Source organism: Schistocerca serialis, chromosome 1, assembly GCF_023864345.2.
Source record: "Schistocerca serialis cubense isolate TAMUIC-IGC-003099 chromosome 1, iqSchSeri2.2, whole genome shotgun sequence".
NCBI lineage: Eukaryota > Metazoa > Arthropoda > Insecta > Orthoptera > Acrididae > Schistocerca > Schistocerca serialis.
The window spans coordinates 617,911,118-617,930,182 of NC_064638.1; the positions used below are offsets into that span (position 1 = coordinate 617,911,118).

Genomic DNA, 19,065 nt, shown 5'->3' on the forward strand with positions numbered 1-19,065 from the left:
CAATCTCGACATGTGGTGCTGGAAGTACAGCAGGAAGACATATGGCCAAACTTCCAGCACTTAAAGCACTGCGTCAGGGATGGGATATAGGGCTTGACGTCACAGCGGTAGACCATCACCTTGACCTTCTCGGGTAATATGTCACCCTCGAAGGCCAAGATGAAGGCACCAGCGGCAACCTGATTATCCTTCGGCCCTGATGGACGCGCTGGATGAAATGAACGCCTTGTCACTCTAAGCTGGCACGCAGTTCATCATCAGACTGCAAAAGATGGTCCCTGTGGAATATAATACCCTGGACCATATTTAAGCTCTTATGAGGCATGAAGGTAACAGAAACATCCCCCAGCTTGTCACAAGCGAGTAACGCCTGCGACTGGGCAGAGGATGCCGTTTTTATCAAGACAGATCCTGACCGCATTTTTGACAAGCCCTCCACCCCCCCAAACTTGTCCTCTAAATGCTCTACAAAAAACAGAGGCTTCATTGAGACAAAGGAGTCCCATCAGCTCTCGTACATACGAGGTATCGGGACGAATAAGGTTCACTGGCATCCTTAGTTGGTGTTCCTCTGATGGTGTGGCCAGGGAGGGGGAATGTTTTTGGATCATACTTCCTTGCACTGTACTGAGACTTGGAACGCTTAGAGACTGCTGGCATTTGATCACCAGCAAGTGATGGCGTAGTACGCTTCATTGCGTGTCATCCGCCCTGATGCCACCCACTCCAACCAGGGGCCCTCCCCACGGGTGCCACCCAGCTGCAGCACAGGCCACCTGGCAGGATGGCCATTGCCAGGAGGCCCGATGCCCCAGGGTGACAAGCATCTATTCCTTGGCATACGTGGGGAGTTAACAGCGCAGGCATCAGCAGAGTGATCCCTGTGTAGTCAGGAGGCTACAACCAACAGGGTACTCGGCAGCCCCACCATAACGGAGTGGCTACCGTGCTGGATATGAGGTGTAAAGAATTCCATGGTCATCATCGGCACAGAAAACGACACTGCATAGTGGGTGGAGGAAAACATACCCAGCAAGGCATCCTCGTTCAAGAGATGGTGGATGAGCAGGACTGCAATGCCACAACGAAAAAGTTGGCTAAAAATCCCAATGCACGATGGACACGATGCACCATGTAAGGCGCCCTTCCCCAATTGGCTCATTCTTCAGGAAAATTTTGAAAAATTATGTTCAAACCTAACAGGGGACCATCACATAAAATCCGAAAGGTGAGAGACTCCTTTTAGTCTCCTCTTACAACAGACGGGAATACCTCGGCCTATTCTAACCCCGGGCCCGCAGGGGAATTGTCGCAGTGTCTCCCGATTCATTCTCACCTGTTGTGCAGCTCATCTCATCAATTTCCCGTGGCTTGTTTGAAACACAGCACCTGCCTTCTCGATGTTTTCAAGCATTTTCACCTTTTTTGGATGACTTACATTGGCAAAACAGTGATCATGAAGACTACCCATTCACAGTTGGGCTGTTATTGCTTGCATAGTAGGCCTTCACAACCACTATATGCTCAGGCACGCTGTACCGTGAAATTTTCACGTGTTAATGGCTCACAACAACAAGGCACATGTGTAAGTGCATACTAATTCGCATCATGCCCTGTGGCCAACTGTGCAGTTTGAACATCCTAACACAAACCATTCGCAAGTTATAGTTCAATAATTGTCACCCTCTAATATTCTCCAGAATTTTCCTTCATAAGGATATGTATACAAAATCTCCATGATCTGTAGAACCTTACAACAATAAACCACAAAAGGTTTCCCAAACTTAATTTACACTGCATTCCATAACATCTAATCCCCGACTCTTACCTAGGATCATCATAAAACATTTGCTGAGTTGCCTGACCATGGTGAACATCCCAATCAACTATAACAATACGTGATATATCACAATTATTCAAGGCATGTTCTGCTGCCAAAGCTACATTGTTAAAGAAGCAGTAACCACAGTATTCACTTTTCATGGCATGATGACCAGGTGGCCTGCAACGAAAAACACCAATGAAAACATGTGCCACACTCTTAAAATAACAGTAATTCCTACCATTTCAACTCTTCTCAAAAGACTTTATAACAGAAACATATAGGCATTCACAACCAAGACCACAATCCTCATCATCATGTTGCATTAAGTTGGCATCATCATCCATAACATATAAATATCATGCACACAAATTTCAGTCACATTATCTTCTTACCAGTCCTTAAATTGACCCTGTACATGCAATAATTTACCACTCTAAGACAACCCTAATACAACAAACAAGAATTTGTTTTGTCTTCAAACCCACTGACACTGACAAAAGCCAAATATTTGTAATTACTCACATCTTGATTGTTTTGCTTAACACGGCAACACCATGAAGGTGGCAAATAACGAGTGTCAAATTACTATCAGCAATTTCAGTGGAACTGCACAAAGTAGGCACAAGCAATACCATCTATATTACGTAAATAAGAAATTATTTTGCAGCAGAATGTCGGTTTTCATGAAGAGATCATGTTACACTTTGGGTAAGAAGGCAGTAGTCTAAATTCGACAGTGGCAGGATTGTGGCATTTCGAGATTGCAAATAATCGTTCCTCAATATTGCTGCTCACACTGCGCTTCCATTACTTTGACAGGCATATATAGTATAGATGGGCTCAGGATTGTAATACTCAGCATCATGCAGTATCTCAGCAGTCCGCTGTGACTAGTGTCAAAAAAGAAAGACATTGTTGGTGTGGCCATCCAGGATTGTACAGCCATACCATGAATCTTGCATCAGGAAATGGGATCCTGCTGCAAGAAAAGTATCCACACAGACAATGCAACAATGTCTGGAGTACCATGGACTGTCAGTACGGTGACCGTTATTGCGGTATCCTTTGACAAGGAAGCAGAGAGATACATGCCAACAGTGGAGTACCCGACAACACTGGACACAGGAGTGGCACCACGTTGTCTTTTCACCTGAGTCCAGGCTCTGCACACAATTTCACAATATGTGTGTGTGTGTGTGTGTGTATGTGTGTTTGCGGAGGCTCCAAGGAGAATGACCATTGTCATAATACATTCCTCTTTATCATATAGGCCTAGCATCTGGTTTGATCATGTGAGGCACCACTGGATACACATCATCATCATCATCATCATCATCATTTGTGGTTGTCATACTCAGTAACTTGGACAGCAACTATACTGTATTTTATAGCAAACTTTTTCTAAAAAATTCTTGAAACAGAATGGTAGTTGTGAAAAAAGTGGTACCTGCTAGTACTTATTTTCAATTAACCCAAAAGAACTGGATTCAGACCACAGTTTCATTATGCCTGCAATGAAGAGCAGCAATGTAGTTTTTTAATTCCTTCTCTCTATATATATATCTCCCACAACATTATTTTCATCACTGTCATCATTATTTTCAGGCTCAGATAACACATCATCATCTTCATTTTCACTATTCCACAACATGTCATCTCAAAATCCGTCAATGGCACAAGAAATTTCAGTTTTTTTTTAACTCTTCTTAATAATAACGACATTAATTTTCTCCCACACATGGATCCACTCACACGTCGTCTGTATTGATCGTTTCCTTATCTTGCCTCCTGGAGTCATCTGCTGAGATCTCACTCCCATCCTTTCTGAATACAGATGTCGAAGATGTTCTTTGAAAGGTTTGTTGATGCTGACAACTAAAGGTTGAAGAATGGAGGTTAAACCTCCAGGGACGATGACAGGACGGGACTTCATACATTTCAATTTGTACTTTACAGCTCCCACAAGGTCATCCCGGAAACTGTCTAGGTCAAAAAAGGACTTCTTTTGTAATAATGCCCCTGGTCATCTTCGTCAGACTTTCTCCAAATAATCCGCCATCAAATCTGCTGTCATTCAGTCCTTTTCCTGCACTCATAAGTAAATTCCATGTGGGATATTGGTAATGTCATCCTACTAAAGATGGCATACGGTGGAAGTTTATTGCCGTCTGCTGTAGTGCACATCACTGTGCCTCTTAGTTTCTCCACTCCGGCCATCTTAAGTAGTACACTTTTCGAGCCAGATGGAGCAACGTTGGTGTTATGTGACATATCAAAAGACATTGGCGTCTGGTCAGCATTACCAACCTGGAAGAGCAAATAGTCACATTGCTACTGCACTTATATTACGTAACAATGGAACTCAAGTGCCTTATCTATGTTGTCTCACTGTAAAAGCTGGTATGAAGATGGTCTCCTTCATAGACTGAAATTATGCCACCTCTTAAAACAAATCACCCAACCAATGCTTGCTATAAAATCATTTCTGTCAATGCTGAGCATGGCAGCTATCTCGCAATCTTTGTTCTGACTCATATTGTAAGAGACAGCACAATCACTGCTCCAAAGTTAATTGACATATGCAATTACACCATTAACAATTTCGGGATATTTCCCTATTTTAGGCCCCCAGAAAGATTTGGAGCTTGCTTTTGCAGCCATGAGTTTATATTTTTATCTCCGCCAATACTGTATTGAATGAGGATCACTGGAGAAATGTCTTCCAGCAGCTTTCACTCAGTTGTATCAGTGTAAGACAAAACATTTAATTTAAATTTTGCTGTGTAGTCTGAATATTTCACTATTATGATGACTTATAACAAACTGACCTAGAAATACATCTGCAATTTCACTTGTCAAATTTACAGTATGTTGTGACAATGGAATGTCAAGTACCACTGTGTCCACTGTTGTTCATTGTCAGGTCATTTGAAGGCCACTCCATTAAGAATGAACCAGGAGAGGGAATTGTGTGTGATATTAATAAAATAATTTTTAATGATGAAAAATCTTATGAGAGGAATATGTAAGGGGAAGCTTATGCAATAAAATACAGTATGTCTTTGATTTTTTGAGGCCAGTCTTTGAGGTCTCCGTGACATCATCTTTCAGCAAGATAATGCAATATCACATGTTGCCCATGCTATACAGACCTAACTCAATATGGAGGGTGTTTGACTGTTGCCCCGGCCAGCACATTCTCCAGACCTCTCACTCACTGAAAACATACGGTAACATATTTGCTGAGACAGTTAAACTCTGGCACAGAATTGGAATAATGATGTAACTGTATCTGTCAAAATGTTCAAATGTATGTGAAATCTTATGGGACTTAACTGCGAAGGTCATCAGTCCCTAAGCTTACACACTACTTAACCTAAATTATCCTAAGGACAAACACACACACACTCATGCCCGATGGAGGACTCTAACCTCCACCGGGATCAGCCGCACAGTAAATGACTGCAGCGCCTTAGACCGCTCGGCAAATCCCGCACCGCAACTGTATCTGTCATCCACGCTCAGTTCGACCCAACACTCGACCAGGTTAGAGCCATTATTGCTGCCAGAGCTGTCAGCTCTGTGCACCAATTTTTGCACTCTGAATATTTCGAAATCACCTACTCACGTATTCTTCCTGCTAACTGTATACACATATAAGTAAAATTTGTTGTTTGCTAACCTTCCTGATGCTGGAATTTTAATGGTCAGCAGTGTACTTAAATTGTGTTTCTGATGCTAACAGGATTTAAGGATATCACATTAAGAAAGTTTACACTTCTGTTATGTCCAAGAGACCCCAAAGTAACACTGATCCTTGCCAAAGGATGTTCTGTTGAAGCAGCAACATCCACCGTAAGACCACTAACACAATTGTGACTAAATATTCAGAACGTCATGTATAGCACTTTTCAAGAGAAAAAGGGAGGAACTAGCATAATCAAACTGAAACAACACACAAAATGAACTTGGGTGAACCAGTTGGTAAGGGTTTTGAAGGGGAAAAAAGCTCGAGGCGCACAGCTGTTTGTTGCTGTTTCTGTTGTTGTCTGGGCTATAGACATACCTAAACGGTCATCAGCATCCAGTCACTAAGATAAAATTCCTAATAAATTAATCACATTGTAAAATGTGTGGATTAAAAGTAATAAAAGAGCAAAATTCTAAAAGCGACTAAAGATACAAAACTGGCAAAAAAAAAAAAAAAAAAGAAATATGTGAACAGCTACAAACTAGAAAATTTTTAAATCTTGGGTGTTACAGCCTAGTCTGAGGAGCTAGTTGTACCATCCTAGCACTTTTGGACGAAGATGCAAAGAGATACAAAAATGTTTTAGAGGTATGACAGATTTTCATCACCCAAAATAGAGTGGGCTCAATGCAACAGCCACCCATGCGACACTAAACAGGAAGCAAACCCCTTAAACGTTACAAGCTGATGTTCACATGCCACAGCCAAGACGCTGGTGGTCTTCTTAGCAGATGGTGAATCACGTCATATAATGATAGCAGTTTGCTATCACTAACTTCCAGTCACCCAATTGTGTACAGTATAACCTTCTTCCCTAAATGTACTAAGGCAATGGCAGGCATCATGGATGTATTGGACCGCTGGAAACATGTAGTGAAAGGTTTTAGTGTATGCAAAAGTGCCTGAGCTGCTGAAGAATTTTGTAGTTTAAATACATCTCGTCTGCTGCAGTCCCTTCAAGATTATATAAAAAGCTGTGATGTATTCAGTGAAATTATTTGGTAAATAGATCTTGACAATACCACTGAGACCGAATTAAATTGGCAAGTAAATGCAGTACAGGAATAATGTGTCATAAAGGTACACTTTTATAACGGAATATGGAGTAGAATTTCTTTAAGCTGCTGCAGATAAAAATTAGCTTTTTGAGTATTCATGTTAGCAGTCAACTTCGCCCTCTCGTGCAGACTAGAATCTGGTCCAAAAATCGGACTGGTCTACCATCGTGCAGATCGCTTGTGAACATTTGATGAATGCCATTTCCTTGGGGACACACTCAAACAGGCCAAATATTAGTGACTGTGGTCAGACAACAACTCATATGAGCGATAGGCCATTAAGAACAGACACCTGATGGTTAATGGCAGTTTCAGGGCAGAGGCTCGGGATGGGGACAGGGCTAGTACTGTATGCATCTGTGACCAGCCTAAATGCCTCATGTAGATAGTGTCAGTCGTCTTTAGACATGCTGCCCTGCTGATCCTGAACCCAGCATCCATAATAACTTTCTCTCATGTGAAAACTTGAAAGGATTGGAGTCAGAACGCTATACAGGCTCCCCACAACCTATGGTCTAGTCACTGGTGCATCTAATATGCAATTGTCTTAGATATAGAAACTAGAGATGGGCAAAACTGTTCTTTTCAGAGATTGGATCAGAACTGTTCACTCCCTGAAATGAATTAGCTCTTTTTCATGACTCACCACTCATTTACAATAGAAAATAAATGGAAGTCACATTGTCCTTTAAACTTGGTTTATTCCAGTACTACACCTGTATTTTGATCTTATTTGATCCTATTTTTAAGTAACACAGATAATGAGTAAGAATTTTGTATTGTTTATTGAAATTTCCACGATATGACAAAGTTTTTGATTATTGATTTATTTTGCACTATCGTGGTTTTTTGGGTGATCGGAAAATGTTGTAACTTCAGATTTACATTAACAATATATTTGGCTATAATGTATTAAAATTTTATTAACCTCATACAAATTCATCGCAAGCCATATATTTTTAAAGTGAACGTTTCCTTCCGAAGACGCCTAAAATCGCAAAATCCGTACCAGAATAAGAAAAAAAAATATATAAATTTGACTGTAAAACGAAAGTGCTGCATATAGCCTTACGCAGAATAAAACAAGGAAAATATTGGTGTATCACATTTTGCGATACGTTTATCGGTTCGCTCGTAATTAAAGCGTAAATTCGAGTGTCCATAATAAAAATCCTATAGTTAGAGGAGTCATCAGGAACCTAATCTAATCAGTTTAAACAAATAAAAATAAAATAAAAACAATTGATGTATACATAACATAATAATGTAATATACATAGCGGTATTACTACGAAGAACAATATCCAGTAGGGACGAACTCCGATGCAGAGGCGCTGAGTCGAGCGGGTCGAGCTGCGAGCTGTATTACTGCGTGAGCCGAGACCGCAGAGAGCAGAGTGACACCTGAGTCGCTTTGCTCAACGCTCTGGCTAGAGTCGAGACGGTGGGGTGAGCGTTGAGCGGGCGAGTTCCGAGGGTGGGGGGAGCGGTGAACTCACCCGCTCCGAAACAAATCGTCCGTTCCCTTGCGAGCAGGTTGTTGCAAGTAGTTCCTATGTTATCCGCTAGGTGGCTCTCTGTCCTGTTGCTCGCATCAACTGCCCAGAGGGCAGGACGTGCGACTGAAACGATCGCCGACAGAGTGCGATGCGAAGTTAAGCTGCGCCAGACACTGCGCGCGGCAGACGACGCACATGGACGGCACGGCATATGTGAAACACAAAATCCAATGGGGCACTGCACAATGCAGGCAGCCAAGGTAGAAGCAGGGCAGAGGCCGGCGCTGGCTGTGTTGTGTGGCGTCCAGTGTGCTCTGACCAGCAAAGGCCCCGCTGATATGCTCCGTCTCTCTCTCTCTCTCTCTCTCTCTCTCTCTCTCTCTCTCTCTCTCTCTCTCTCTCTGCTGTGAGAAACGTTTGGAGCTACCGTTCATTTTTTCTGAATCACTGATTGTTCACTCCTTTGAAAGATTCAACTCTATGAATTAGTTCAAGAGCGCATCCCCCATCTCTAATAGAAACCAAAACAATTTATAATTGAGCATTAAGTCTAAAACCCCCATTCAATCTTACACTTTCAGAACTAAGTACCTCACAGATAATGCAAATAGATAATAAACATTTCTTGAATAGTGAAAATCAATGTATACAGACTTCTCCCTGTAAAATTTAAAGTCTATCTGCTCTGTACAGCCCTTCAGTCTGAAGAAGGTACTTGCATTTGGCAAACAGCAGTTACAGGATTGGTTGAGGGGCAAAACTGTCCATCTACAACGAGCACCGCATTGGTCTACAAAACAAGGCTATTATGCTGTTAATTAAGATGACATCAGTAGTATCACTCAGGAAAACACCTCAAACACAATCTGTATACTCAACAGTAGAGGGAATTAACTTTGTCATGTAACCAGAAACATCCATGTTCCAGTTCAAAGTAGTGCACTCTGTTGTCTTGCATCTGTAAGCACTGAACGTTATCACAGCAAGAATCTTTGTGGGAAAGCAAAATTGCTTGCTGTTAGCAGCCATAAATTTATTGATCAGAAGGAGAAAAGTACAATAGCGCAGGTGAAGATGGTGAAGGAAGTTCTAGAGCAGAACACTGAAGTAAAGTAAGTTAATGGTATGCACACTGAAAGAAGTTGGTTAGGATGCCAGGAAAAATTAGACTTAGCCTCCAAACTAAAGAAAGGTACAAAGCAGCTATTACTACTGCAGCATCGTAAGTCGCTCTCCTTACTACGGTAAACCAGTCTTGCACTCTGGCATCTGAATGCTCAATTTTAAATAACCAGAATAAGCATCGAAATGCTGCACAATCTGAAAACTCACTTTACTATGAAGAATAAAAAGCAAAGTGCTAATGATACTCCAATGCCAATATGGATAAATACTGTAACTATGTAATTTGTTGCTGAGGTGTTTTAAAGGGATTTCTACCCAGATATTGATAAAGACCTCCAAATTCCTGTATAAAATCGTGGTGTCCCTCCCCCTACCCCACTCAAATTTCTTGGAAATGTGAAATATCTTTTTAATTTAAATTTTTAATGACACTGTTTTACAGTAATGTTGCAACTCGTGAAAATTTTCTCAAAAGGGACGTAAGAACAGGGGCAAATAATGAAAAACAAATTATTTCATTCCATCACAGCCCCTCAGTTTTTCAAGTAGTTGTTGCGTCTGGTACCATTCTGCACAGAATGTGTTATGCCAAGTGGCCACACCAGTTCCTGAAAGAATAACAATATGTATAACAAAAGTGTGTCCCATAACTGGGTGTCTAACAATACTATTGATAATCACTCTGAATACGAGATCACATTGGAGCAGAGACGACTATTATCATGCGAGGGCCCGTGAGCTGGCAACTGTACCACCATTACTTATGCAGTGAGCTCCATGTGCAATAGGCGAAGTCCCTCACTGTCGCTAGGACATTGAACACCAACCAACAGTTTGTTGCCCTTTTGACCTTGTGGATGCCCAGTACTTCAGATATTCGGCAGGTTGGCCATATTATTGGTGACACAGACACAAAACAAACTTAGGGCGAAACAATCTATGAGCTGTTACTGTACACACTCATTTCTGACTCTCTCTTCTTTGAATATGGATGGCCTGATTCCAGCTAACTAAGCAGACTGGGATTTTAAGACATGTTCTTCCTGTAAACTGTATGAATGTTTGTGGATTAATAAATATTGGTATACAATCCCCCACTGTCTAGACCTAAATACTCAATAGACACTGATTAGGATTGTAATAAATGGAGAGGCAGTAACCAGAAGGCAGACAGGATGAAATCCCACAGCTGATTTTGTTTGTGTTATGAATTTCCCACAAAGATGTAGCAAAGAACTTAACATCATGCAGACCTGACACAGAACACGAGGCTTGCCCAGTAATTAATCTGGAGTAATCATTAATCTCTGTGGGCTAAAGAAGTGATTGGCAAGTGAGGTTGTCAACCCGACCAGTCAGGTCCAGCGAGTTGCAATCAGTTGTGCAGACCCACTATCAGTCAGGTTGATTTTATATATACGTGTGTGTGTGTGTGTGTGTGTGTGTGTGTGTGTGTGTGTGTGTGTGTGTGTGTGTGCAGAATGAAGCAACGAATGAAAATCTGTACCAAGGTCGGGATTCAAAACCAGCTCCCCTGCCCACAAGGCAGATGATTCAAATTCCCATTCACACCTATGTCCACTTTGTATCCCTCCCACAACCCACCCCCTCCCCCCAAACTGGAATAGCAATACATAGGCTCTCCAGCTATATCGGAACAGCACTTCAGCATCACACAAAATAGGAGATCCTGCCTGAAACCAGGGAATAGGTGCTTTAATCAAATTAAACCTTTTCAAGCATCACACATCTATGACGTATATATGCAGACTGAAGAAACAAATGAATTTCTGTACCACGGCCCAGATTCGAAACCGGGGATCCTGATCACTAGACTGAGCTGCTATTCCAATACAGTTGGACAGACTTTGCAATTATGTTTGAGTCAGGAGGAATATCAAGCGGGTTGAGGCATGAATGGGAATTTGGATCAAGAAGCAAGACATGCAGTTGTGCAAAGCCAGTGTGCAGGGTTCGCACAGGGGTTAGCGCTTCTGCCTAGTGAGCAGGAGACCCACATTCAAATTCTGGTCTTTGTACAAATTTTGATTCGTCGCTTCCGTCTGTTCATATGCATCATGGATGATTGTGACTTGAAAAGGTCTCAGGAAACACAGTTTCATTTGACCGTGAAACATGGGCTGGAAAACAAACTTGCAGCATGCAAGACTGTATTACAGTAAAACGACACATTAACAGAGCCACTTTTAAGGAATTCCTGCCTTTAACAAATGTTTCTGTCAGTCCCAAGGAAATTTCCGTAAGAACTATTTTACTGAAATTTAGTTTTAACAAAGCCAGCTTAAACATAACATCCTCTTTTAAAGAATAGCAGTTCGCCAAGTGAGGTGACGTCATGGTTAGCACACTGGACTCACATTCACGATGATGACAGTTCAAACCCACGTTTGGCCATCCTGGTTTGAGTTTTCCGTGATTTTTCCCTAAATTTATACAGGCAAATGATGGGATGGACCCTTTGAAAAGGCACAGCCAACTTCCTTCCCTTTCCTTCCCTAATCCAATGGAACCAATGACCTCAATGTTTGGTCACCTCCCCCAAATCAACCAACCAAACAGTTCGCAACGAAATCCTGTTATGAAACTAAAACACATTTTCAAATGAACTGCAATAAACTTCTAACAGAGAACAATTCACAATAAATTCTCATTGCCAATAAGGTTGTCATAATATCTGATCAATAATTACAAACAAATTCCAATTTCTGCAGGCATGTTGTGATGTGGCATCATAGGAGACGTTGCCATTATGTCCCAGTGCACAAGTTGATCACACTGTGTGTTCTACAAAGTGCTGAATTCTACATTGTAAAAGTTTTGTGAAGTTATGGCAACCAAAAAAAGCATTCCGGAGGTAATCGGAATATATATCTGTGTGTGTGTGTGTGTGTGTGTGTGTGTGTGTGTGTGTGTGTGTGTGTGTGTGTGTGTTTCTTTTTTCCGAGTTTACGTGTGCTCAACAGCGAGGTTATCAGTGCCCATGCACATAGTACAATAAACAAATGTTGATAAAATCACTGAAATTGTTGCACACAGTAAGGATGAAACTACACAGTGACACTCAGACAACAAATGGTTCAAATGGCTCTGAGCACTATGGGACTCAACTGCTGAGGTCATTAGTCCCCTAGAACTTAGAACAAGTTAAACCTAACTAACCTAAGGACATCACAAACACCCATGCCCGAGGCAGGATTCGAACCTGCGACCGTAGCGGTCTTGCGGTTCCAGACTGTAGCGCCTTTAACCGCACGGCCACTTCGGCCGGCACTCAGACAACACAACTTAAGACAAAAAAAGGGTAAAAAGTGCTATACAAGGGATTAAAATGTTAGTAAAATGACCGAGCAGCTAAAACACTGGCATAGGGAAATGAGACCAGCTGACCACTTACAAAAACATGGGTGAGCCAGTCACCTTGCTACCACATTAACACTATATCACTAAATATTAGGAAACATGCTGCTCAATTCACAACACTTTAAAATTCTAACCACACCCATTTGAAGGTCACTTAAAATGGAGCACACATCTGTTGGACAAATCTGCCTCTGCCCTCTGGTCTGAAAACAAAACACAGTCTAATAAAATGTGGTGCACTGTGATCTGTACACCAAAAGTACCACGCATTGGATGGTCCTCTTGCTGGAGCAAAAAGCCATGCATCATAGGGCTGTGGCCTATGCGAAGAGGAGTAAGAAGGACCTCGTCCCATCTACATGGCTGGAAGGAGGTATACCACAACCATGTTGTGAGCTTCACTAGACGGAGCATACTGTCTTATCACTTCCTGCCATTCATCCTCCCATCGACACATGACTCTGTACATCAACAGCAAGGTGACAACATGCAGAGGGACAGCACACCAAACTAACTGAGGAATGTGACACACCACCTTGGCTGCTACATCCACCCTTTCATTCCCTGCAAGACCCATGTGCCCTGGCACCCAGCAGAAAGACATCTCTTTCCCCTGTCTCTGTAGTTGGAAGAGGGCATCCTGGATATTCTGAGTAACTTTATCTGCTGGAAACAAGCATTGGAGCAAGTGAAGGGCACTCAGGGAATCAGAATAGACAGGGAATTTAGAACTCAAAACACGTCTCATCTGCTCCAGTGCCCGCAATACTGTGTACAATTCCAAGTCATAGACAGTAAGCCTTGAGGCAGTCGGACCTGAGGACACGAACAGGGAAAATAATTGAGCAACCAATGGAATCCCCATGTAAATACAGCTGCAGAGTTAAGGTGCTAATTTAAGACTAATGTATTGCAAATATACGCAGGAGTGCCACCTCTGCCGTACTGCACTAAATCTAAAATTACTTTGGGTCTCTGCAATAAGCAGGGTGGCAGTTGGTTAAAAACCCGGATTTAAGCCTTTACATGCCCCACACTAAGGGACTCCAGCACACACTTCAGACATATCCCAAACATCCTTCTTGCCTGCAGACGATTGGTAAAGAAATGTTACATTGCTGGATGAGCAAACAGTACGTTACGCTGGGGAAGTTGGAGTAACGAGGAACTAACACAACTGTTGTCCTTCGGGAAGCTGCCGCTGGATGGCTATTGGCAGTTCACCAGCCTCAGCACAGAGGCAGTGTATGGGGCTGATCCGATAAGTGCGCATAACCAACCTGATCCCCTCACGGTGTACAGTGTCAACGACCTTCAGTTACAAAGGCCTCGAAGGGCCCATACACTGTGCACCCATAGTCCAGCCTTAATCGCACAAAAGCCCCATAAAAATGGAGCAGTCGCACCCTGTCTGCACCCGACGGCCTGTGGTTAAAACACTTCAAAATGTTCAATATTTTCTGGGCCTTGGCCTTCAGGTCCTTTGCGTGTGGTAACCATGACTGTCTGTAATCAAAAATGAGGCCCAAAAACCACAGAGTCTAACAGGGAGGATGGTGTTCCACACATGCAATTCAGGTAAATTATAAATATGACAAGAACGATTAAGATAAACACACATGGATTTCTCTGAAGAAAATGTAAAACCAGTCTGTGTTGACTACTCCTCCGGCCTCTTCACTGTAAGTTGCAACTGACAAGTTGTTGTGGCAATATTGGGGGAGGAAGAAAAAACTGCAAAATAATCCACAAATAAGGAGCACTGTACAGGACTCCTTACCACAGATGTGTTACTGCCTATGGCTGTGGCAAAGAGGTCAACACTTAAAACACTGCTCTGAGGAATAGCATTCTCCTGCCTGAAACTATTTGGCAGCACCTCACCAGCTTTGTATAGAAAACGCACTTTGATAATAAGGATGAAATCAAGGTGGGGAAATGACCACAGAAGCTCCACTGGTGGAGCTACCCTTGAATAATGTGACTCCATGTAATGTAGTATGCCTTACTACTATCAAAGAATACACCTACCTATACAGCGCTGTTTACATAGGAAAGCCTTCTGGATAATCGTATCTAGGAGGCTCAGGTTGTTGACAGTGGATTGACACCTTCTGAATCCACACTGAGAGTGACTCAGGGACTGCCTGGTCTCTAACATCTACACCAGATGATGGTTAACCATTTGCTCCAAGGTTTTTCCTACACAGCTTGTCAAGGCAACACTCCCGTAACTACTGGGCCACATTTGGTCCTTTCCTGGTTTGAGGAGAGGTATCAAAATTGCCTCTCTCCATGAGTTTGTAAAGTGGCCTGTCTGCCATATCAAATTAAAACGTTATAAGACGCTTGTTTCAAGGTCCACAGCACGCTGAATCAGATTTGGCCAAGAACAGGTGCAGTATCAGGAGCGTCATTCAGTGCCAAATCAACTCCCTCATGGAGAATGGGCAGTTGCAGCACTCCGAAGTGTTGGACCGTAAGTCCAACTCACTCCTTACCATGCTGGCTTTGTAATAACAGAACACTAGATCCTGGCTGGCAGTGGCAGTAGTAGTTACAAAATGCTCTGCCACTGCTTGTATGATGTGGTGTTGTAGACACTCCTGATTCAACAATGCTGCTACAGGTAGCTGAATCTCTTTACCAGAAATCCTCCTGATGGTTTACAGTACTGTAGCAGAACAAGCAGAACAGTTGATAGGGTCCAAGAATGCTTGCCATGACCTTTCCTTGCTACCCTGGATGATGTGTCGAACCTTTGCACTTGCTATGTGAAAGGCTGCGAGAATTTCAACTGTTGGGCAGCACTTAAACCACCACACACCTGACCTGGATTACTGAACAGCACTCATAAGTCCACCAACGAAAACCTGAAAACGTGGCCTCCTAAGATGACAAACGGGCTTCAGGATGGAGAAGTCAGCGGCTTGGTAGATCACTCGTGTGATGTGGTCCACCCACTCATGCATACTGTGGCATAGCTCAACAGCCAGCTGACTGAACAGTGTCCAGTTGGTCCTGCGGATCATCTATCATTACTGTGTCTTTTCAGAGAGAGTGCCATCCTATAGGTCAACCCAAAGTGGAAAATGGTCACTGGATTGAAGATCATCAATACTTACCACTGAACAGTGAGCAAACTGTGATCCTCTGACATGCGCAAATTTCAACTGCAACTACTTGCAGGTCAGTAGCCAGGGAGAGAGCAGGGGAGTGGTGTGTGTACAAACACAACGACCACTCCCTTGACCCATTCCTCAGTCAGGTCATCCTTGTGATGGAGGGCACAGCCCCACATTACAGTGTATCAGAAGCTTTAAAATGCGAACACAAGCACATGGGGTGATCCTGTGCTAAGAGTTTCAATCCCTCCACATGTGTCCTGCGCCTACAAATGTACCATTGTGGTCTGGGTTCCATTTATCACAGGTGTAGCATTTTCATCCTGTCTTTCCAATGGTGAGGGGAGCCTATAGTGGGCGGAGACAGTATTGGGGTGAGATGATTGCCCCATGTCGACATGAAGGTCCATCAGCTCTGAAGAAGGCTCATGAGAGATGTCAAAGAGAGTAATGTCGACACTGTCAGACTGTCTGACTCAATGGTTGACACTTTGCCTTTGATTTTTTTGCACTGGGTAGTCTTCAGAGCCACACAATTTTCTGATATTCTAGGGGGAGATAGGGGCTTCTAAATAGTTGCAGCAGCACAAGTACATTGACAAATGCACATACTACTGCTGACACTAGCAACCTCCATTTTTTGGCAGCATCTGATTTTTGGACTGGTTGTTTAAGAACTGAAGCACAGGAGGCAGCGACCATAGGCAGCTGCATGGTCTTCTAGATTTTTTGGATTCACCATACACAATGTGTTTTGTTGTTTTTATCTCTTCGATCTTCCTTTCTTCAAGAAAGACCTGTAGTCCCTACTACAGACGGGGATAACTCGAGCAGTTTGGACACTTGAACAACCAACTCCTTCATGAGCATTCTTACCGCATTTGTCACAAGTGGTTTCTCCCTTACAACCACGAGTAGCTTGCCCAAAGCACTGGCATTTTGAAAGGTGCACTGGGTTAGGGAAACACAGCCATATGCTTAGCAAAAAGAAACCTGCCTTGACATGCTCTGAAAGTTTCATGCTATTGAAAGCAAGTATAAATGAATCTGTCTTAACCAGACTGCCATTCATCTTTTTCATTATATTTCGGGAGTCAACAATGCCTTCTTGGACTCCTTCAGCTTTCAGTTCGTCTTTGGGAATGTAGACCAGATCCCTGCATCTCACCAACACCTTTGCTGCTGTGCAAGGTGGTATGGAGCTCAGTCTCAATGGCATATTCCTCAAGGCTTTTGGTTTTCTGCAGGTTAGTTGCTTGTTGGGAACTTGAGGTTTTGAGCAACAGTGTCCTATTCCGCAACCACTTGTTGCATATCTTCATTCACCTCTAAAACCTTCTGAATGTAAAAAGGTGAGGAGAGAATTTCTACAGATCCATCTCGGTCCCATGAGTAGCTAAGAAAATAAAAGTTCGCCTAGACTAGACAGAGCCCCATATGCGTAGGTAAGCCTTATACAATTGAGGTGCAGAAAGTTCCCCAGAGGTTGCTGCTAATGATTGTTCCACCTTGACAGCCATGCATTCCATCAGCACACAACAAACCTCGAGAGTGAGTAGAGAGACAGAGACAGAGACAGAGAGAGAGAGAGAGAGAGAGAGAGAGAGAGAGAGCGGGGGAGGAGGGGGTGGGGGTGGTTACCATCCTCGGACATCCAAGCAAAGTTCCCCATTACCTATGACACACTACGCTCCACTGCCACACTGTGCAGTTGTGTAACTGAAGCATGCCCAGAACTTACAATACAGAGAACTGGTGACACTCACTAGGCACCAGCTCGGAAACCCCCAGGTCACCAAGCCCATACCCAGCAAATGAATGCTGGGCCCCTGAGGGTGATGATCAGAATATTAAACTCTTTGACATGAGAAAGAGTTACAATCTGGTATAGTTTTCTTTGTGCAGTATATACTGAAAAATTTGCAGGCACTCCTGAGTCCTGAAATTCAATGGCCATCTGCATTAAAAAGGGAGAACATTCAGGCTTCGTCATTTAAAGGGGGTCAACACATGTTAGTTTAACTGTGCAGCCATCTGTTCCATTTAAAACATGTACATTTATCTGAAATTAAGCAGTGTACAAAACATTCTGTTTTCCCTTCAGTTCTCTTAATTCTGGGGTTCTGTGCAGCATTTGTGATGATCAAGTGACAACGGGGAACAGAAAAGAAGAAGAGCTGCAGTTTGTTGTGTGGTTGCGGGTATATTGCTTCCTTAATTCTTTCCGAAAATCAGATTGACAGTTCTTTATTTTCTTCACTAGAGCATCAAGAATCACATTAGGCTCCAGAAGCTTTTAGTTTTTATATATTAAAACACTGTAAGCAGTCGTAATTGGAACATGAAACATATACTGTATCCCAATATTCATGAAGATTCCAGAAATCTTCAATAAAACTGGAAAGTGTATTTTCTTTTGCATGGAGGTAAAGATGGCAGCAGGTTGAGGTTCAGATGACTGGTAATGAATAGAATAGACTGTGAAAACTGAACTGAAGGAATTGCACAGTTGCTTAACATGATACACGCAGACAGATATTGCTCAAATATGATGTCACAAGTAATAAGCTGTGCAGCTAAACTGAAGGTGTGTAGGCTCTTAAGGACTTATAAACCATCCTCCTATAAATAAGACAGCTTCATGAAATGCGAAATTTATCACGGGAGAAGATCCGCAAAATCATCCCAAAGTGTCTTAACCTCTTTTACCAAAATTTGTGTGGAAAAAAGTAAGGCACTAGACTTCAAGAGTATTGAAAATTGCAAGACGAATATTTTGCCATGGCTGATGAGTGCAGAAATATTTTCAATTATAATGGAACTGGGATCTTATTTCCATCAAACATACAGGCCTAATTTCCCTAGACAGAAAAATGTCAAGGAGATGAGGGAAAAGAAAGCACAATGTTTCAGCTATTAATAATGGGAACATTTTAAACGCCCAGACGATCTATAACATTACAACACTACTGTACACCTATAATTTTGTGATTTTGTTATCACTGCCAGGCTACTACTCAAATTTGCACAAAGTTTCTTAGGACTTAAGAAACCAAGTTGGTTCTCATTACTAATGGATACCCTTTCACATCCAAAGGCAACAACATTCTTCAACAAATGTTGATGTGTTTCTTCCTGGTAACTGTACAAAGTCAACTGCAGCTTCTACATCTAGGCATAATTCTTCCTGTGAAAGTTAAGTAAAAATGGCTGTTTTGTAAAGGTTCTCAAAAGAAAGGATGTAGTGAGAATTTACACGCTATGCACATTTTTGTTGCTGCTGGGAATGCTGTAGCACAACA

At 42.5% G+C, this 19,065-nt stretch overlaps 1 protein-coding gene across 9 annotated transcripts in view; it reads right to left on the minus strand.

Annotated features, from left to right (window-relative positions):
- LOC126477859 (histone deacetylase 6) overlaps positions 1–19,065 on the minus strand; it is a 329,968-nt gene that overhangs the window by 226,181 nt on the left and 84,722 nt on the right. For all 9 annotated transcript variants that reach the window (XM_050103654.1, XM_050103653.1, XM_050103652.1 and 6 more), the window contains one exon: positions 1,829–2,002. In XM_050103654.1, the coding sequence (XP_049959611.1) occupies positions 1,829–2,002 (174 nt within the window). The remainder of the gene's footprint in view (positions 1–1,828; positions 2,003–19,065) is intronic.